Consider the following 22,673-nt stretch of genomic DNA (forward strand, 5'->3'; position numbering starts at 1 on the left):
TCAGATAAATGAGAAGCAACCTATATTATAAACGTTTTCAATTCAATAAATAAAATGAAGACTTTATATTTCAAAGAAGACCAAACCAAAGTTAGATTTAGAAATGTCGTTAACATCTAAAGGACAAAATGATCTTTTTATTGTTTCAAAGTACTTCATGCACATGCAGATGTCCTGTTATTAATGTGTGCTGCCATCTTGTGTTCAAACACTTATATTGAAGACATAACTTTCTGCAAAAGGATAGAGCACACATCACTCCGCACCAAAGTCTCTTTCAGATTAAGCCTCATCATCCCCAACTATTAGCAAGCATAGTGATCTGACAACATTAGGAGGCCTGCAGGATACCCAACTCTACACTCAAGAATATATAGTGTGTATCTTTCCAAACTGCACTGCCAAATTGGGATCTATTTACATACATTTTTTCCCTACACCTAGGAGATCCAGGTACAGTTGACCCTCCACATTTGATTATTTGACTTTTGCAGATTAGATTATTTGCGGTTTTGATTAATATGTTCTCTCTAAGAATCTCTTTAGTCCTCCAGTATAATTCACCATGTTGATGAGCGCTTCGGGGAAGTAAAGAAACCAAACATCTGGACATTCCAAGATCCAAAACACACTGTAGGAATAATTCACCTTGAGACTGCTTTAACTTCCCTGTTTCATGCTAGAGAATCCTGGGAACAGTAGTTCATTGTGGCACCAGAGCTTTCTGATAGAAAAGGCTAAATATCTGACAAAACTACAGATCCCAGAATTCCCTAGCACTGACCCAGAGCAGTTAAAGCGGTCTCAAACGGGTTTATTTTTGTAGTGTGTTTTGGACCCAAGGTCCCCTATTCCTGTCTTTGAAAAGCAGTGTTTTATAAAATAAATTTGCCTGGTGTATAACTAGACACTAAAATAATGACATTTTATAAAAGAAGTGCACAATAACTTCTAGAAAACCTTTCTCAGTGTCCAGCACCCCCTGAAAATAACACAGCAGTTATCCCAGCAAGAGTCATCTCTGTTCCTGGGATCAGTGCAAAAGGATCAAATGCATATGCTGACTTTAGGGCACTCATCCTCTGAGACAGACTGTTTCATTCTTATCAGTTTAATGCTTCCTGGGGGCTTAAACATCTTAAACATTCAGAGCCACTTCACATCTAACAGAAGTCCTACTCAAACATACTTATGCACAGGAATATATTTCACCTCCAAGTATAGCCACATATATGACTAAATATGCATATATCGAGATGTTCTTAAAAATAAATACAAGCACTAAAAGGTCAGAAATGCAGAAAACTTCACAGTTCTTAGCTATAATGCAGTTAGATCAAGCCTAAGAAAATGTTCCTAAACTAAAGTCAAGCCAATCATTTTGAAAAAAATATGGCATGTATCCAAATTTATAAGTGAATGTTCAATTTCTTTGTCCTGAAGTTCAATAAATGTGACTAAAATTTTAACTTTTCAATGTAACAGCTGATTTTATTTCTTAATTTTATATTTTGGACTGTAAAACACCTTAAGAATATCCTTAGTTACATTTTTATTCCAAGGCTATTGAACAGCTACATGAAACTGCTGTGAGAGATCATCCAGAGGCATGGGGAAGGTTGCTATGAGTACACTGATACACCCAAATATATTTCTCCATAAATTTTCTTCAAAAACAGCCTCGGCTAAGGATAGGGTGTCTCCTATAAATGAATGCCTGGAGGAGGTAATGGGCTGGATGAAGGAAAACAAACTGAAGCTGAATCCAGACAAAACAGAGGTGCTTATTGTCAAGGGTTTGGAGGTGTGTCAACCAATCCTGGATGGAGTAACACTCCCCATGGAAGGCTATGTTCACAGTTTGGGGTACTTCTGGATCCGTTGCTCTAAATGACAGATAGATGTGATGGCCAGGAGTGATTACTATCAGCTTTGGTTTATATGCCAGCTGTGCCCTTACCTAGAGCAGAAGGATCTAAAGATGATAGTGCATGTGCTGGTAACCTCAAGGCTGGACATTTGCAATGTGCTGTACATTGGGCTGCCTCTCTACCAAGCTCAGAAACCTTGGTTAGTTCAAAACATGGCAGCCAGATTGATTATGGGTACATTCAGGACTGATCATCACACTACATCAATATTAAAATCACACCACTGGCTGTCAGTTAGTTTCCAGGCAAGGTACAATGTGTTGATTCTTGCCTTTAAATCCCAGGTTACCTACAGGATCACCTCCTCCCATATAATCCACCCCATACACTCAGTTCCTCTGGCAGACCTTTACTCCTGTCAGCTAGGCTGACAACAGTCAGCCACAGACTTTTTCTTTAGCTGCCCCTAGACTGTGGAATGAATGACCTCTTGGAAGAGATTTGACAGCTGAGTACAAATTTAAAAGAGCATTAAAGAAAAAGTCTTTCAGCAGGCCAAAAACAACCAAGGGAGAACACCTTTCTTATAGTGAATAACAAAACAACTTGCACTTTCTCTAACACCGTCTGTCTCTACTGTATGAGTTAATTAGAGTTAAGTGTCAGAGGTAGTCATTAATCTCAGAACTGCATGAACTCCCCCAACCCCAAATTTGATATATTATATTTGAGGATAGTCTTATTTCTTATATCTTATTTCTAAGTAGCTAAAGATACTGTTACTATGCACCATATTTTCCAAGTCCATGACTCATATATTATTTTCAATATAAATACTTTATTATTGTTCATTTTTCTAGTTCTCCAGTGCCTGGAAACAGATGTAGAATAAATCTGTTTAAATATTTGCCCAAATGAAATTCCTCATGCAAAACACATCACTCAGGCTGAAGTAGCAATGCAGTTCTTAAAACTGCTGTAAAAGAAAATAATTATATTTCTTGGTTATTCAGATATAATGGATAAGTTTAGAGATCTGAATTAATTTTAGTTATCAACACATCCTGGACTAATTCACACAACCCAAGATCCTTTTCACATGAGAGAGAAGGGGCCACACATTATATAGTCCCTGCTCCGGTAGGGACAAGGGTTGGGTCCTCTCTGCTGGTCTGTTTTCAGCATGGTAAAACTGTAAAGATTAGGTATACATAAACAGGATTCACACTTCTCATTACCAAGCTCATGGTCTGGGACCTGACCATCCGTGTCTGCCATGCAAAACAGATTTTAATAAAGTAAGATAGTAACAGCGGTAGCTAGCATTCAGGAAGCAAGATAGCTGCAGTATCTACATCAAGGTATTGCTCATCCATCACTACTGTGCAAGTTTTGGCCCCTGAATTTACACCATCTAAAGTATAGCTTACTGCCATCTTTTAAATGATACATAATTCTTTCAAACTACTGTTATATGTTCTGATCTTTCAGGATGGCACTGCCAACATATTTGAGTACAGGTTAAGTAATGTCCCTCATCATTATTCCCACACCCCAGCTATGTGGCTACTGACCATTTCTTGATAGTCTTAGAAATGTCTGCTGGACATTTTCCCTAAGCTTCTAGTCAGGCAGGTACATGGGCACCAAAGCTTAACTGGAACATTACAGGTTTATATGTTAAATTAATTAAATTAATTGTTAAAATAATTAAAATAGGGTTCTAGCATTGAAACCATAAGATCAGTGCAGGTGAAGACACTGTAAACTATAAAGTGATTCAGCCTTTAATGTGATCTAGATCCAAAACACACTGCAGAAATCATCCAGTTTGAGACCGCTTTAACTGCTCAGTCTCAGTGCTAGGGAATCCTGGGTACTATAATTTATTGTGGCACTACAGCTTCCTGACAGAAAAGGCTAAATGTCTCTCAAAACTAGTTCCCAGAATTCCCTAGTACTGAGCCAGGGAAGTTGAAGCAATCTCAAACTATATTATTTCTGCAGTGTGTTTTGGACTCTAGTCTCTAATAGGCAGGCTGCTTGATCTGATGTGTGTGTGTGTGTGTGTGTGTGTGTGTGTGTTAACCTGGAAATTCAAGGTCTGCCAGAGGCCAAAGCTAATACAATATTGGAGGGGGAGTATTCTTACAAGTAAGGAAGAAAGGCCCCTCTACACAACAATGTGTTTTCAGTTTTGAATTCAGCTCACAGTTTAAGTCATATGGAGATCCACTACTATTGCCCCCATGCACTAGTTTTCTTCTATACCAGCAGTATCTTGTTGCTGCTGTTGTTAAACTGTAGGTGGTGGGAAGGTACATCTACAGATTTTACCAATCTGCAGTAGATTGCCAAGAGCTTCTGGTTTCCATTTCTTTAACAATAGCAACAACTAAAAAGGCTTATTAAAATAAATGGGCTACTGAAATTGAAGTAGCTTGAGGGGAAAATACAACTGGGTTGCTTGAAGGAACTGTGGCGAGGTACAGACCGCCGCTTTGCCTTCACACGGCCCGACTCCCGCGCGGACCGAAAAAGAAGCTCCAAAATGGAGCTTCTTTTTCCATCCCGTTTTGCGACGTAGCGAGGCGCCAGGGGCGCGCTCGCTACGTCACAAGCGGCGCGACGAGTACGGACGCTCAGCGTCCAATACGCAAAGATGGCGCCGGCCATGTAGAAGGGCCGGCGCCATCTTGTACGGACGGAGTCCGTACTAGGCCCAGGGGCGTCTATAAGAGACGCCCCTTTTTTAAAATGGGACGTCCGGAGGACGTCCCAAATGGCGGTGCAGAAAGCACCAGTGAGCTCAATTCAAATACTGAAAACAAATTCCTAGGCTGAGTACATGCTCACAGGCATGCTGTTCTTAATTCTAAGGATACATGTGCCCTCAGCCACCATGTTGCACTTGTCTTTCTTTGGCAGACCTTGTGGCTCTAGTAATATCTCCTGAAAGCCTGAAATTAAACAACTGGGAGAAATCTACTGCAAATAACTAAGAAACCTACCATACAGATCCTGCCCATTTTTTTTTCACTCCCATTTGTCACAAGCCAAGCGGATATCTGTATTAATCAGTTGCGGAGAAACACCATATGAAAAAACAGCATTCAATTATTATTAAATGCCTTTGTAAAGTTGAAGGCTTTCATGGCCGGCATCCATAGTTTTTTGTGGGTTTTTCGGGCTATGTGGCCATGTTTTAGCAGAGTTTCTTTCTGAAACTCTACAGGCCAATGGTTATTCCAGCTCAGACTTCAGAAGGGCTGCCAGGCCCAGGAATACCTAGAGAAGTGAAGACAAGCAGCCACTCAAAGGGAAGGTATTTTACCATACATCAAAGGAGTCACAGACAGAATAGGCAAAGTAGTGATGAAGCACAACCTTCAAGTGGTTTACAAACCGACGAAGAAAATCCAGCAAATGCTTCGCTCAGCCAAGGACCAGAGAGACCCTCTCACAGCTGCAGGGGTTTACCACATACCATGCAGCTGCGGACAAGTCGACATAGGGACCACCAAACACAGTGTGCAAACAAGAATCAAGGAACATGAGAGACACTGCAGACTGGGCCAGCCAGAAAAATCAGCAGTAGCAGAACATGCCACAAACCATCCTGGGCATAAAATACTGTTTGAAACTCTGAAGTTGTGGACCATACCAACCACTAACATATCAGGATGCACAGGGAAGCCATTGAAATCCACAAACATTTGGATTCAACTGGAAAGAAGAAACCCTTAAAATGAACAAAATTTGGCTACCAGTCCTGAAGAATAGCAAAATAAGGACTCAGCAAATGCAAATGGGAAACCACTCAGTCAGGGGCTTTCCCAGCAGATAATGACCACCAATTAGCAGACATTAATCCTCTTTTGCATTTACCTCCTAGCCTGAGGTCAGCCATCAACACAGAACAATACACATGCAAATCACTCCTGCATTCCCAGGCTCACACACACTTTTTTTCCCAGGCAAGCATTCTCTGAAGATGCCAGCCACAGATGCTGGCGAAACGTCAGAAAGAAACTCTGCTAGAACATGGCCACATAGCCCGAAAAACCCACAAAAAACTATTAAATGCCTTTATTATTTCATTTAAAAAAGAGGGAAGAAGGGGAAAAAAGAAATGTGGCAGCACCTTTAAGAGTAACTGGTTTTTATTTTCACATGAGCTTTCATGGATATCAACCTACTTCTTTGAATGCAGTGCAGAGTGTCTTTGTGTCAGCTGCAGCAGCAAAGTAATTACACAGGACACATTCAGTGACCTTAAGACCTCGTATTTCTGCAACACCATCTTGGAAAATGCAGTTAAAACAGATTATATTTGAGGTTTTCATGCTGAGAAAAGAATAAAAATCTGTTGGTGGTTAACAGGTTGTTATGTTCAACAACACCATATATTTCTTGTGTACTTACCCATCTGCTTGAGTTCGTATTTCAAGCACTTTAAACCTCTGTCTTCCCACTGCTTTTACTTTGACTGTTTCAATTCCATACTCCTGTTCTTCTCTGTAGGCATAAATTTCAGCTGTTGTTCCAAAATGTGCTTCCCTTTCAAGTATATTGCTGCACAAAAAGCAGAACACTTTAGAAAACTCTGTGTCATCTATCTTACAGCTCATTTTAGAATTATATACTGACATTAATAATCTGTCAACTCTCCATAATCTTAATGTTTATTTTCTCTATGCCACACAGAAAGAAACCCACAAGCAGAATGTCAAAATGTACTGTTTAAGCAGAGACTGTAGACTATTATCTTATTTACTATGATTTTATATTTATTTGAAATGTAATGATAAACTGTGTTGAATACAATCGGCAAAAAAATTATTACAAGGAAAAAAGTGGCAAAGAGTTCAGCTGCTTAAGTGATCTGCAAAACAGAAGCTTCCCCATTTATCTCAATGTTTGGCAATGTTTTATCCACCCAGCCTCACTAAATGTTTATATCACTGTTTAATATTTAAGCAAATGGGACAACTCCTGCTCAGATGGAGCACCGAATGTGAGCTACAGCCCTCAAGGAGTTGCAGCCAATCAGTTCTGTGTACTGAATCAGTTCAATGCTACCCTCTCTGGCATTGTATTAACTGTTACTAAAGACTTTCATGGCCAGCATCCATAGGGCTATGTGGCCGTGTTCTGGAAGAATTTATTTCTGACATTTCCCCTGCATCTGGGGCTGGCATCTTCAGAGAAATTGCTGAAGATGCACCTCTGAAGATGTCAGCCACAGATACAGGTGAAAAGTCAGGAACGTGGCCACATAGCCCCAAAAAACCACAAAAAACTATGATACAAAAGAATTCCATAGAACTACAAATCCACTTAAGTATTTACCTGTACGCCAGAACAGCAAACGTTCTGTCTTTTTGTATTAAGTTCCGCACCATGCTAACTTCCTGGGGATGAAAGAGCTGAAGAGGCAGTGTTTGCCCAGGAATCAACATTACCATCACGTGGGGCAAAACTGGAATTGTTTGACAACTATCATCATCATGGACGGTTCTTCCATGAAATTCTTCCATATCTGATCCTAAATACTTTCCAAAATTAAAAAGGTGACAATTCAGCGGAAAAACATCATTAGACTTGTTCATGATTTATAAACACAAAAATTAAGGTAATAAAATAGGTTAGATCCGAACAGGCACTATTAGGCACAAACAGGCACCAGGTTTGCAAGAGTGCTAATGGAAGAGTATACATCATATACAGTTATCAAAAAGCTTCAGAGTAACAATGGTGCGGCACAGACCACCAATAAGCGGCGTACCAGCGCCGGTATTAGGGTTAGGGAGCGCACACCATGTGCCGGCGGTGCAATAATGGCGGCAACCTATGTACATGAGCACCGCCATTATCACCCTGGGAGCCATGGTTCTGGCTCCCAGGATGTCCAGGGGCATGAAGCCCCAAGGACACTGTAAACCGCTTAGACACTGCTAGTTCGGTATGAAGTGGTATATAAGTGAAGCTGTTTGTTTGTTTGTTTTTCCAGGCCATGGGGAAGTGGCATTTTGCTACTTCTCCGTGCCCTGGAAAAGTGCCAGATTGGGGCCTCTGGGCTGCCGGTATGGCTGCCCTGGCCCCAATCCTCTGCGGAAAGGGGCGGCTGCAGACTGACCCTTTTCCACGGTCTGTACTGGGCCAATATTACTCTTCAGTTTAATGTCTATAGCATGAGCTGAAAAAAAGACCTCTCTCATTTTAGAAAGGTAAAACACTATACATCAAATTGCAATGTTTCAGTTGTCTTTTTGATACAACCACATAGATTTAATTCTAACTATCTGTTATTATTCTAATACAAGTTGAGTACCCTTTACTGAAATGCCTGAGAATAGAAGTGTCCCATATTTCAGATTTTTTCATATTTTGGAATCCCTGTATTTGCATATACATAATCTGGCTGTAGAAAGATGGAGGAACTGTGAAATGGCAGGAAGTGTGAATTCTCACAATTTCAAATATCCTCGCATCTTGCTCCAGCCTCACAAATACAATGCAGGTATGCACTATGCTACTTGTGTTGTTATTCAAGAAGTTTTGGATTCTGGAGTACTTTCAATTTTGGGATAAGGGATGCTCACCCTGTATATAAAGAAATTTTAGTGAAGAATGTGTTGCTAGTTAGTATGCAGATTATGTTGTTTGTTTTACTTTAATATGCAGTGTGCTGAGACAATTATATTTCCAGGCCTTCAGTCCCTATTTATGTAAAGACTGCCAGCTGATTTCACATGCTATCTACATGATTTGGGGTTCGAGAAGTAGGAGTTCTAGATATCTATTGCAAAGCTATGGGTAAGACGAAAGTAAATAAAAGGTAATGACGAGGGTATGGAAGTAAAGGTTATGACAGGAATTGCATGCTGCTTGTAATGGACAAACCAGGTTACTGCAAATTCCTGGTTTGCTGTAGCATCCAAACTGAGCCTTTATTTGTCTCAGATAATCTAAATTTAAAACATAAAACAAAGTTCCTACAAAAAGAAACAGCTATTATCTATGAAAGAACAAAAGTACAATATAAATACCATGTGTGAAGTTGGCAGGCTTGTATCAAAATTAATGGTGTTTGGCTTTTCAGTCTCCTTGCTGTCTTGATCTTCGACTTCCATTTCAATGTCATCCTCTTCCTCACTCTCTGCTAACAAGTGAAAAAGAAGAAAAAGAACACCTTTTTACAAATTAAGCTGGTTGAAATCTAATGTTTTAGCCTGAAGAAAGCTGGGCAATTTTATATGGTTCAAGCTTTTTTTTGGGGGGGGGGGGGGGCAGACAGGGAGGAAGGGGCAGCTTGAAGCTGCCCCTTCTGAAGGTGGATTGAGGCCATGGCAACCACATGCCGCAGCCCAAATTCAACTTGAACCCAGATCAAAAAGGAGTGGTAAGGATCCTAAATGTCACGCTGCTGGAGTATCTTGAAGCCGCCCAAATGGCTGCCCAGCTTCCAGGTTTCAAGGTGTCATCAGAGCATGCGGCATGTAAATGCCATGTTCTGAGCATGCCCTGAAGGTGTCTTTTAAGGGTTGTCTGTTCCAGCCCTTTGTTGAATTCCTTTCCTTGGAAAAACTATACGTGTTGAATAGCTGCTTTTGCTGCAGCTGTTAAAAAGCACAAAAGATGTGACATGCTGAAAGGCAGGTAAAGAAAGACTATTCAGGTGTACAAAACACATTTGGTTAAAGGGTGTGCACTGCTGCATTACATGTAATGATTCTAAGAAAAACAAACTTCCAGGTCTTCTATCTATGGTCTAAAACATACTGCAGAAATAATCCATTTTGAAACCGCTTTAACTGCCCTGGCTCAGTTATAGGGAATCATAGGAACTGTAATTTATTGTGGTACCAGAGTTCTCTGACAGATGGCTAAATGACTCACAGAACTACAATTCCCAAGATTCCCTAGCATTGAGCCAGGCCACTTAAAATGGTCTCAAAGTAGGTAATTTCTGCAGTGAGCTTTGGGCCCATAAAACTATTTTGAAAGGAGAGAATGTGAGTAGAAAATTAGCACCCAGTGAGTGTGCCGGTCAATTCTTTCATGAAATCAATGAATCAGATGCTGAGAAAAAAACATAAACTTAGAACCAAATAATTTAGAGCCTGTACAGCAAACAAGTCATGCTTTCTCAGCCTTATGGGAAGGCAATGGCAGACCACCTCTGAACAAATCTTGCCAAGAAAATCCCATGAGAGGGTTGCCTTAGGATTGCCATAACTCAGAAATGACCTGTATGCAACAAGAAGCAGCAAATGAACATCTCACATTCCTTCTACATAAAAATGGATTCCTGGTTACTGAAACATTTTTGCATTTTAAAAATATTATTTTAAGAGAAGGGGGGGGGGGGGGGGATTATCATTTTGCATCTGATATTAAACAACAGGAAAATAGAAAAGTTTACTTATGCCTGTATTTGTAAGCATGCTTTGTTTGTTCATTTATATAAACCTTTGTGCCCTTATCCTTAACTGACCTATTACAGTGGCAACTATTATTTCTTTGAATCTCCTTTCACGTTCTGAAAGTGTTGCTTTTCATATAGTGTTCACAGTTTTCTTACAGAATACACACTGTGCTTCATCATTATTAACTGTTTACATTCATAATATAAATTATGGAAGGCAGGGAACTATCTGTTATCCCCTCTATTGTAAACCGCTCGGATTCCCAGTGATTGAGCGGTATATAAATAAAACCTATTATTATTATTATTATTATTATTATTATTAATCTTGACTGAACCATGCTTAGTATAAACCCACTAAAACCAATGGGACTTGATAGTCAAACTTATCCCCCCCCCCCCCCCGCCCCATTTCAGTGATTCTACTGCAAGTGTGACTACTATGGGTCCAAACCTGTATCTTTTGCAAAATGATAATGAGCAGCACTCAAGCAGCCATACTGAAAAATAACCAGTGGAAAAGCAGTTATGGAACCAAATACAATACCTATTGACTTCAATGTACTAGCACCACAAGAGGGAAAGCCCATAGTGCCTGTGATGATGAAACCAAGAGAATGGCCTTAGCAGAAGTACTACAAGATTTATTTAATTGTGATTCATATTGTTTCCTGCATCCTGATCCCTTGAGGTAGTCAATTATATAAACAAATCCTTAGTGTAATTATTTTTGAAAGAACACATCTGTTCCACTATCATGCGAACAGGCAAATTGTTTTACAAATATTTCACTAAAGTACAATCACAGCTGCAGGATTTCCAAAGTGTGATGCATTAGAGGTCATCATGAAACATGGGTGTCCCTTTAAAAAAAAAATGGACAGAGCTACACTAGGAAGTGTAGGCCTGTCCACAACACTTGAAGCCACTGCCACTCTCCAGAACAGATGATGCCCCACATCGCAATTTTGGCTGTTGTTCTTTCCAGACCCCCCCCCCCAAACTTTTGCCCTACCACTCTGAGTTCTCTTGATACAAGAATAGGGCAGGGATATAAATATTTTAATAAAGAATAATGATAAGAATTATTATATACGCAGAGATTTTCTGAATCAAAATGGAAAAATATGATTCCACCTTGCCTTGCCATTCTTGAAACTATACATAGGAACAATATCGCTCTATTATGGCACAATAGATACAATGGATTGGATCCTGATTGGCACTTTAAGGAGTTCCAGTCTTGCTGAGGAAACAGGTGAAGAGGCAGTCTTCCTGATGCCTCCTTTTCTTTCTGCCTCCTGTAAAACTGCTCTGGATGTATGTATGTAGGACAGTGCAGGAGACTGAAATGGACATCACTGAAGATTTGCCTCCTTGTCATTCCCCTGCCATGTCTAAGAAGAGAAGGACCCCTTTCTTTACAAGAATGGATTATCCTTGCAACCAAATCAGTACAAAGATTATATTTTAAAAAACTAAAATCTAAAATGGTATTTCCTTCCCTATTCTGCTAGAATCATTACTATAGCCATGCAAGTAAAACAAACACCTGCCTATGAAAATATACTGTTCATCATTATCACCACCTTTCATCTGTTTCACAGATACTTCATCCAGCTGTGTCAGTTATATTTTCATATACAGTGCTTTCTTTATTTATGTTTTAAACTTTATTTCCCCCTCTCTCTGTTTGATCTATTAGTAGATGAAGCATTTTAAAATATGTTGCCACTTATTTTTAATGCTAGGCTATCATTCTTAAACCTAACTTATGGTATTTCTGTTTCGTTTCCTCACTTTCATTTATTTTTACAAGAAAAGCAGCAGCAACCGAACTGTGCTGCATTTTGGCTGAGGGAGCCTAAAGCCCGTGAACAGCGATGACTCATTTTACTGCAGTGGCACAATGGGAAAAAAATTGAGAAGACCATCTACTTCTGTCTCCTCACACATCCACAAGATAGTCCGATGAAGACATGACACTCCCTGAGCTCTATACAAAAGCAGATGTCAAACCTATACACACATCTGAAATATCAAATTAAAAGCAAATATTCAATGTTTCACTTCTACCTACAATCTTTATCTTTTCAAATGACCTGAATGAAGAGATTAATTCAATGGCAGTCTTATGACACAGTACTACAGGAGTCAAACTCACTATCTAAACATAGGAATGTTCAGTTTTTAGTGCCAATAGCAATATTGAAGAATCTCCTAGAGATTAACTCCAAGGATAGAGAATTCAATGTATGAGAGAGTCTAAAGCCCTTTGTCTGCAAGTCTTTAGTCCGGATTCAGGACCACTCTGGTCAGCTAGGGAACACCAACATCACTGTCATCACTTTCTTACAGTTTGTATGCATTGCCTTAGTTCTTGGGACTTTAAAAAACTTATTATCATAGAAAGACAAGGAAGATGGGAACACCGTCCCAGAAAGAAAACTAGGATGCCATTATGTATGGTGGAGCCCAAGTCTGAAAACACTGAAACTACTATTCAAGTTCAATTTTCCTCTTTATCCATGGACTGAAAGTATTCAAAAATGTATACAGTATACATTCCAAAAAACAAACCTTAATTTTCTCATTTTATATAGGGGACACCCTTTTACTTTCATTATGCTTAATAGGACTTGAGCATCCACAGATTTTGATATCCACAGGGGTGCTGGAAACAAACCCCAGTGGATACCAAGGGACCAGTGTAGGCCCAATCTGCCCAACCCACAGATCAGCTCCTTTTTTGGCTGGGAAAAAGCCAGCTTTTGCAGCTCCGCTGAAACCTGAAGCTGGCTTCAAGACTTCCGGGCAGCTTCAGAGCATGCAGAGTATAAATGCCATGCTCCCAAGCTGTCCAGACAGTGGCTTTAAAGGGCCATCTGTTTCGGCCCTAACTTAAATAATAATTATTCTTTAAAAGTCCTCTTTTAATGCTTGTTGTTTTAGTTGCATTTGTGAATGGCATTTCTTGTTTGCAAATGACATTTCTTGTACAGTACTACAAAATAAAGTGATTAAAAAGAAGCAACTGACACTGAATACTGGTCTAACAATGAATTGCCAATAAATTCTTAAAATTAAAATCTTTAAATTCAGACACTGTTGATCCTGTATTGGAATAAATATACTGTGATAAGTTTTACAGAATGTTATAAAATTTACGTATATTAAGGAGTTAAAACTGAAATAGAAGGATATCTCCAGGACACCAGGTTTTGGAAGTCTTTTAAATTTCTGTAGTGGTGCAGTTTGTATGATGTATGGTTTATTGTTCTATATATTGTAAACTGTAAACTGTATTTTATTTGTTGTGTGTTATGTGTGTTGATAAATGTGTAATGTTTTCGTTGTTTGCTTGCTATAGATTTAATAAAGACTAAAAAAATTCAGTCACTGTTGTTCCTGTAAGAGGGTTGGGAAATAGTAATAATAGCCAGGCTTTTTTTTTAATTTACACACACACACACGAAAGAATTTCAATTTCAGTTATCAGTTTTAAAAACCCAGAGTATATTCTTTTAAAAGACCTTTAGTTTAAGCCAACGTGGTTTAAACCAGCCAACCCTGCACAAAACCCATCTGTCTTCTCCTTAAGGATGAGCAACGGTAACTGAACTGACTCCTCATGGCACACAAATCTATCTAATATAGGTCTGACTAGTTAACCTGAAACCAGTATATTATACAAAAACATTTTTTAAAAAAAATTGTTTGTCTCCATGTCTTGTTTACTACACTATCATCCTACCTCTTCCATATCCATGTAAATGAGAAATGAGGAAAGTACTTCCCACAACTTAGATGCAGCCCCAAGGCCAATTTTTGTACCTTAAACACAAAATCCCTAAAGACCATCAATGTCTAAAAATGTTTTTAAATTTTGGGGATGAGACCCTTTAGGCCAGAATTAACTAGAAATGGCTCCAAACTGCCTGAAACCATAGTGATATAACTCCTAACACAACCCACAAACTCCTAATAGCCCTTGGGACCAAATCTAGTCCACAGGAAAACCAGAAGTGACATGACATCACTTGTCGTTTCCTGAAAGCATGGAGATGGAAATTATTCTTCACATCTTGTGCAGTTGTTAATCCCAATGAAAATCATTTGACAAGGCTATTTAATGTCCTTGCTTTCCTTATTTCTTCTCTCAATGAAACATGGACTAGAGCAGTGGTACTCAACATTTTTACCCATGGGAACCCCCCTCCCTTTTACCTCTACATGCAGATGTCACATCCCCTTCAAGATAGCATATGAATAAAAATATTTTCTCTAATTTGTGTGCATATTTTCATTCACACACTCATGCATATTCATATTTTAACATTTTATAAGGCAATGACATTGTTCAAATAAGAACAGTTGTATTTAAGTAAATTCAGTAGCTAACTCAACAAGTATATATGAATTTAATTAAAAAAGATAGCACAGGTAATATGGAGATAAAATCAAGGTAAGAGTTAGCCAGAGAAGGTTACAATATTTCTTGGTTTAATTATCTCCAGATCAGACAACGTTACAAAGAAGACAAAAGCACAATAGGCATTGCAAACAACTTGAATGAACTAGATCAAATACTCGGGCAATCAGAGAAGGGAAAAGTATCAAAATTATATAATCTGATACTAGAAAGAAACATGGAGCAAGTAAAAGTATATATGATTAAGTGGGCAAGAGATATGGGATTTATGATTTCAATGGAAGAATGGCAAAATACATGGAGTAAGACGAATAAATTCACTGTAGCACAAGACCCCAAAGAAAATAATATGAAAAGCATGAATAGGTGAAACTATACACCATGGAGCCTTAAAAAAGATCTATAAACTAGAACAAGGACACTGTTGGAGATGTAAAAAAGAGAAAGGGACAATCTACCATGTGTGGTGGCATTGTGTGGAAATTCAAAAATTTGGGAAAGAGGTTCATGAGACTATCCAACAGATATTTAAGATAAAATTTGCATTGAATACTAAATTGTACTTGCTTAATATGACTTCAATTCTGAATTCACAGGATGAAGAAAATATTGGAGGATAATATTATATTTAGTTGCAGTGGTGAGAGTTCTAATAGAAAAATTATGGAAATCTGAAGAGAAGCCCAAGTGGGATGATTGGATGCAGAAAGTTAATGAATACAGAGAACTAGATAAGATATCATGTCAGATAAAAGAGCAAAGTGCAAGTGAAAGGAAAGATGAGTGGGAAAAAGTTCTGAAAATTTTGGAATTTAAATGAATTTAAAAACAAATCTATTAGATGTTTAATATTTGGAAGTTTCGCAAAGTTAATTTGCTGCTGCAACATCTCTTTTCCTTTCCTTTTCCAATATACTGTATTAACAAATTCTTTTCTACTAATGCAGGTCTGTTAAAGAACAAACGACACCTTCGATAAAGCTTTTCATGTAGAATAAGAGTTGAGGGTTCGAAATTTTAATATGAATTAACTAAATGATTAAGTATAATTCTCGTTTGATGGGATGTTAAAACAAAGAGGAGATTATTTTCTTATTGAATATATGTTTCTCAGAGAATAGTTTTTTCTATCTCCTTTTTGTATATGGTGTTTAATACATAGCAATATAGTCGGTTTTCTTTGTTAGCTAAAAATCTAAAGCACTCTTCTTTTTCAAATCTGATGAATTAAGGAAGTTGAAACACAATCTATCATTGCTAGAGAACAAAATGTATATTTCTTTTTAGCAAACTTTATTGCGGTTTTAATGTATTCTATTTGTAAAATAAAGATTAAATTAAAAAAAATAAGAACAGTTGTATTTAAGTAAATTCAGTATCTAATTCAACATGTGTAAATTATACACATAAAAAGTCTGGGAAGCAGAGGAGCGATCAGGCCCTCCAAGTTTCATGGCCCTCTTGAGCAACTCTGACACCTCTTGGGAGGGGGGACCCAGTGTTTGAGAACCACTGGACTAGATAATTTTTAATCTACAACACTTACATCTATCCCAGTCTATCTAGCAGTTTACCCTGCTTCCTTAAGCACAGTGAGCTCAGGAGCCCCCATGGTGCACAAAATCTGTGGATGCTCAAGTCTCATTATATACAATGGCATAGTAAAATGGTGTCCCTTACACAAAATCAAGGTTTGCTTTTTGGAAGTGTGTGTGTGTGTGTGTGTGTGTGTGTAGCCATTGATGGTTGAATCCATGGATATAGATGGCTGACTGTTTATTCTTAGTGAAAACTAGCTGGAAAATAAAGCCATTGAAGAGAAAAGCATCAACTATTGCTAACTGCATGTAGTATTTAATAAGAGATGGTTCTGTTCCAACTCAGAAAGGAGTGATTTTGAATTTTAACTGAAATCCAGTGAACAAGATTGGTTTGATCTTGTTTTAATTATACGGTAGTCTATCAAATTATGCTTGATATTTCAGAATAAGTTTATATACAGAAACATATAAGTCTGGAGGCACAAACTGTTATCATGAACCAAAATAGAAATGTACTTTATTGTTAATGATAAGCACCTAAGTTGTTTGATTTGCTATATTAAGCTGAAAAACCACCCTGTTGAAGATACAGGTGTAAATTCCTTAAATACAAGTGAACAAAATCTGAAAGGATGAGCAGATAGTTAAAAACTTAAAAGCAGTGACACTGCTACAGCATCACTGCCAATCATGATTTTCTCTTCCCTTGCAGTATATGACTTCAGATCACCAATACCAAGTGCACATGGCTTGCTTCAACATAGCATCAAAGAACAGAGTCCCTAAATTAATACAGACAAATTTATGGCACTTAATTCCCCCTATTCATCCTTCTTTCTTCCAGAACAATCTCTATAGGAACTATTCCTGCTGGTTACCAAAAGAATAATTACAGTCGGCCTTCTTATACACAGATTTTTTATACACGGATTCAAGCATCCACGGTTTGGAAATGTTCCAAAAAAGTATAAATTTCAAATATCAAACCTTGATTTTCCATTTTTATAAGGGACACCATTTTGTTATGTCATTATATTTAATGTGACTTGAGCATACACTGATTTTGTTATACATGGGGGATCTTGGAACCAAACCCCAGCGTATAACAAGGGTCCACTGTATTTCTATCCCCCTCTTTTTCTTGGTTTTTGATATTTTTATAACACTTAGAATATTATGCATTTTTCAACTAATTATTAATAACTAGACAATTATTCTGAACTATCTGTTACGTTCAGAATGTATTAACATGCAAACGAGAAGAATTTATTCATCTCACTGCCCAGGTTTCCTAAGCCTGCCTCATTTATGTCATCACCAAGTCCATTATTCTATCTTTCTGTAACTCCAGAGTCAAAAAATGTAGCCATGAATTACGTTCTTTCCATAGCTACTGCTCCCTCAAGGGTCTTGTTCAACTAGAAATCTATTTAGGGAGACAGTAGGATCTCAGTGGGGGAGGGGGGAAGTAAAAGTAAAATTTCTGATGAAGTGTGATTCATGCCTTAGTGAGCCAACTATCATAGGTTCTTGCTTTGAGGAAGACACTTTTGATAGTATAGTAAGTGCATACTTATACATGCTGGTATTTTTTAGCATGTCCTATTACAACACATGCCACATCTGTCTGTGAAACTGTGGTTGTAATAAGTATCCTTCCCCTCTCTGGAAGCTCTACACACACTATAGATTAGATATTACCTATGAGTCTATCCAAACAAGCTCTCATTTTCTCTTGGATTACATGGAAATGATTGGTTGGAATAACTAGTGCTATTAGCTGAGAAGAGAAAATATTAATCCATGGAAAAGATCTAGCATTTAAAAAACAACAACATGTAAACTAAATTATTATGCAAGTAATAGAAATGCTAGAAGTAAAAACTCAAAAACTCTAACATTATCCTGGAATAGTCATCTATATGTGATACTTTTCAGAGACCGAAAAAAATGAAAAATGATAGAAACCTCATAATGTTTTTAGATTCTATGTTAGCATCGTACACACGAGGCCAGTGCAAAGGTACAGTGCTCTTTAGGCATATGGTAAATACAGCAAAGTGGGGTGGAGTGGAGAGAAATGTATCTGATGTTCAAGGTAATCAGTATTTGATCAATTTTCAGACTCTACAACTGGGGTGGATGTAATGCAACCTTCAAAATGTTGAGACTGCAACTCTAAGCATTCTCCACTGCTGACTACACTGGCATCTAGAGGGCTGTATGATTCCCATTCTAACTCATTGTTACAAAGATGATACAGATTATGGAGCTATTATTAAAATTAACAAATATATTGTGCTTACCCTAAGGGCTTGCCTAAAGGGCTAACTTTGTGGTTCATATGACTTGGAAAATACTGAATTCAGCTATTCAACAGCAGGATTCTACAATGAATAAGCAGAATTTTATAAAATCCCAGAGGTTCCATTCTGTCCAGTTCTTGAGTAAAGGTACTCAATTTTGCTTCTCTTGGTTGATTTTTAAAAACCTAACATCTTCTAAACCTTACCTCCAGATTTGCTGACATAAAACTATTCAGTTTCTCGTTATTTCTATTAAGATGATTTTAAAAAGGTAAAGGTTTCCTCTTTGACAAGATTGTCTAGTCATGTTCAATTATAGGAAGCAGTGCTCATCTCCATTACCAAGCCGAGAGAGCCACCTTTGTCAAAGCCGACTCCATGGTCATATGGCCAGAATGACTGCACAGAACTCTGTTACCTTCCTACTGAAACGGTACCTATTTAACTACTTGCATGCTTACATATTATTGAATTGATAGGTTGGCAGAAGCTGGGACTAGTGACAGGAGCTCACTCCATCACGCAGCGCATGGGTATCGAGCTGACGCTCTGCCATCCTTGCGATTGTCAGTCAGCGCCTTAACCACTGAGAGGTAAATTCAAGAAAGATGGCTTATGATAGCCTTGTATTTAGTAACTCATCTTAGGTGATGAGAAATCCTAGGCAGGTGAGTTACCCAACTAGTCAAAGAGAAAAAGATTGCTCCTTGAACTTCCTCGGACTTACATATTGGCCATGGAGGATGCAAAACTCCATTCTTTGAGGCCAGCATGGACAGATTGCCAAAAGGCCATTTTTAAAAAAAAACTATTGGGAAAAAGGAGACACCATTTATTTTGGCAGGTAGTAACCTTTATGACCTACTTACAAGTTGATTTATGACAGTGTGTTGTTTTCATGTTTCCAGTGAATCTATGGCAGCCCCATAAATTTGATAGTTTTCTTAGGCAAGGAATGACCAGAGGTGGCTTTGCCAGTTCCTTTCTCTGAAATAAATCCTACACCACCTGGTATTCATTGCCAGTCTCCCATCCAAGTATTAACCAGAGCTATCCCTGCTTAGCTGTTGAAATCAGCTGAGATCTAGTATCTTTAGGGTATTTGAGCTACCTTACAAATCTTCATATATTTCTTCCTTCTTCCAGTTCCTTATCTCCCAATGACCTAAGCTTCAGCCCTACACTTCAGCTCTTATCACAGGCAATTCTTGCATTTTGTGATCCATTTTCTTGCCCCTCCCTCAAATAATGCATTCCTGTCTTGTTCTCTTGATCCTATGTTCCACTCCCCTTCTTCCTTAGTGACATGATTTCCCTATTGCAACACTACAACAACTCTCAAATCCTTATGCCTCCCTTTCTGCTGGAAAATTCCACTTTCCACATACCCAGTCTGCCTTTACCTTGCAAGGTACTGTGCTCCTACCAAAACCAAAGATTGCTACCTGTATATACATGTGTGTGTGTGCACCTTCCAAAGTGTCTGTTGACTTATGGTGACCCCATGAATTCCACAGGGGTTTTGTTAGACAAGGAAAACTTAGAGGTGGTTTGGCCAGTTCCTTCCTCTGAAATACAGCACCTGATGACTTGCTGTCTTCCATCGAAGTACTAACCAGGACTGAAGCAGCTTAGCTTCCAAGATCAGAAGGGATTTGTTGCCTGGCAGGAATCCTATACCTTTAAAATAACTGTAAACAAGCAGAAATCTAATGAAGAAGCTCCCAGATCATTATGTCTTTGGGGTGGGGCAGAGAAAGAGAAATACAATTTCTTTTACAGTGGGCTCTTGGTATCTGTTGGGATTTAATTCTAGGATCTCCCATGGATACCCAAATGTTATTATTATTATTATTAACCTTTATTTATAAAGCGCTGTAAATTTACACAGCGCTGTACATATAATCTTATTAATTGGACGGTTCCCTGCCCTTAGGCTTACAATCTAAAAAGACATGACACAGAAGAAGGGAGTGGTGGTGGGGAAGGGGCCTGAATGTTCAAGTCCCATTAAATATAATGGTACAGTAAAATGGTTTCCCTTATATAAGGGAGAAAAAGCAAGGTTTTCTCTTCAGAATTTATATCTTTTTGGAATATTTCCAGGCAGTGGATGGTTGAATCTGTGGATACGGAGGAGCAACTGTATTTTTTCTCCAGTTTTCAGTCTTACAGGAACCAATCCACACAAAATAATTAATCCCAACATAACACAACCCACACTCTCCTTACTTTTGGCTGCACCCCTCCTACTCTTGCCATCGAGTCCATCCTGTTCCTGACACACCTCATTTTCCACCTCAGCACCACAAAACCTCCACACTATGCCCCTGAACCCAGTATTAGGATCTATGGTACTTTCCTTTATCAGAACAAAAGAACACCATGAACTCCACTTTCCCTTTGTTTTGTTGTTATATTATTATTATTATTATGCCAAGGGATCTTGTAGCACCTTTGAAACTAACTGAAAGGAAAGAAGCTGGGATCCTGAGCTTCCTAAATATTTCCTCAGATGTATGGGGGTGCAGGGGGGGTGGAGACCTGAGGAAGGAGGAACTCCTCTAGGAAAGCTCATGCACCAAAAGTGCTGCAAGATCCCTTTGCATACTTTGTTTGCTGTGGCGTGACTTATGGCGACCCTAAGGCAAACCTATCATGGGGTTTCCTTGTCACTTTTTCCCAAAGGACATTTGCCATGGGTATCCTGAGGCTGAGAGTGTGTGACCTGCCCAAAGTCACCCAGTAGATTGACAGCTATCCATCCATCCACGTTGTTGTTGTGTGCTTTTAAGTAGTTTCCAAGAATTGTTCAGAGGAGGTTTTCCATTGCCTTTCCCTGAGGCTGAAAGAGAGAGTGACTTATCAAGTAGCTTCAGATGGCATTTGCCTTTGCCATGGCCGTCCTCTGAGGCTGAGAGAGAGTGACTTGCCCAAAGGTTTACATTCAAGTTGTTGTTGTTGTGTCCCTTCTAGTTGTTTCCAACTTATGACAACCCTACCCTGGGTTTTTCCTTGGCAAGATTTGTTCAGAAGGGGGTTTGCCATTGCCATCCCCTTCCCTTGAGGCTGAGAGAGAGAGTGACATGCCTAAGGCCTCCCTATATGTGTTTCCATGGCTGTGTGTGTGTGTGTGTGGAGGGGGGATTTGAACCCTGTTCTCCAGAGACACAGCCCAACACTCAAACCACACTACACCACCCTCCTTACCCTTCTCCATGCATGTACAAAAACAAACCCCCAACCCCTTTCTGTTTCTATCCTTTCTTGCGTATTGCTTTCGCTTCCCACAAGCAAATGGAGTCCTGACTCCATTTCCTCGACCTGCCATTCCCCTCCCCTCCCCAGGCAGCAATTGTTGTTGCTGTTGTGTTGTTATTGTTATATTTGTTTGCTGTTGTTATTGTCCTTTCCAAGACCTGGGACTCAGAGGGGCTCAACAATATTAAAAGAGCAATGCAATTAAAAACCCAGAGAAGAGGAAGCCCCCTTCCCTTTCCCTCTCCACCCCACTCCCCTTTCTCCCAGCCCCAGGGCCATATAAACCCACTCTCATTCCCTCCAGGGACCCCCTTTTCCTCGCCCTTCCCGCCCCTGGCCCCCAAATAGCCACCCCCTGCTTCTCCTCCGCGCCCCACGGCCTCCCTCCACCACCGGCCTCCCCCTTCCCTTCCTTGTATCCCTCTAAGGGCGGCGGGGGAGCGGCCATTACCAGGGATGAGTTGCAAGTGGTTCCCCATGTTGTTCTCCTGCTCCCCGCCTCCTTCGTCTGCGGCCATCGCTGTTTACCCGAGAGGAGCCTGGGAGGAGGAGGAGGCGGAGGACGCGGGCTGGCTGGCTGGCTGACATTGCCCGGCAGCGGCCCCTAGCGGCACCAGGGGGAAGCGACGCACGCAGCAGTAGCAGCCCTCTCACAAATGGCTGAGTCCAAACTGAGGGGGCCTCCTCCTCCTGTGACTCTGGCCCTGCTGCAGCAGTATAATCCACTCTGAGACTGCTTTAACTGTGCTAGGGAATCCTGGGAATTGTAGTCTGTTGTGGCAGCAGAGCTTTCCCTTGACAGAGAAGGCTTAACACACAACTATAGTCCCA

General features: G+C 39.4%; 1 protein-coding gene across 1 annotated transcript in view; it reads right to left on the reverse strand.

Annotated features, from left to right (window-relative positions):
- CRBN (cereblon) overlaps positions 1 to 22,410 on the reverse strand; it is a 36,571-nt gene extending 14,161 nt beyond the window's left edge. The window contains 4 exon segments of the mRNA XM_042447458.1: positions 6,297 to 6,446; positions 7,224 to 7,426; positions 8,924 to 9,036; positions 22,294 to 22,410. Of these exon segments, the coding sequence (XP_042303392.1) occupies positions 6,297 to 6,446; positions 7,224 to 7,426; positions 8,924 to 9,036; positions 22,294 to 22,360 (533 nt within the window). The 5' untranslated portion in view covers positions 22,361 to 22,410.
- Positions 22,411 to 22,673: the final 263 nt, after the last annotated feature.

The sequence above is a fragment of the Sceloporus undulatus genome, chromosome 2, assembly GCF_019175285.1.
Source record: "Sceloporus undulatus isolate JIND9_A2432 ecotype Alabama chromosome 2, SceUnd_v1.1, whole genome shotgun sequence".
Classification (NCBI taxonomy): Eukaryota; Metazoa; Chordata; class Lepidosauria; order Squamata; family Phrynosomatidae; genus Sceloporus; species Sceloporus undulatus.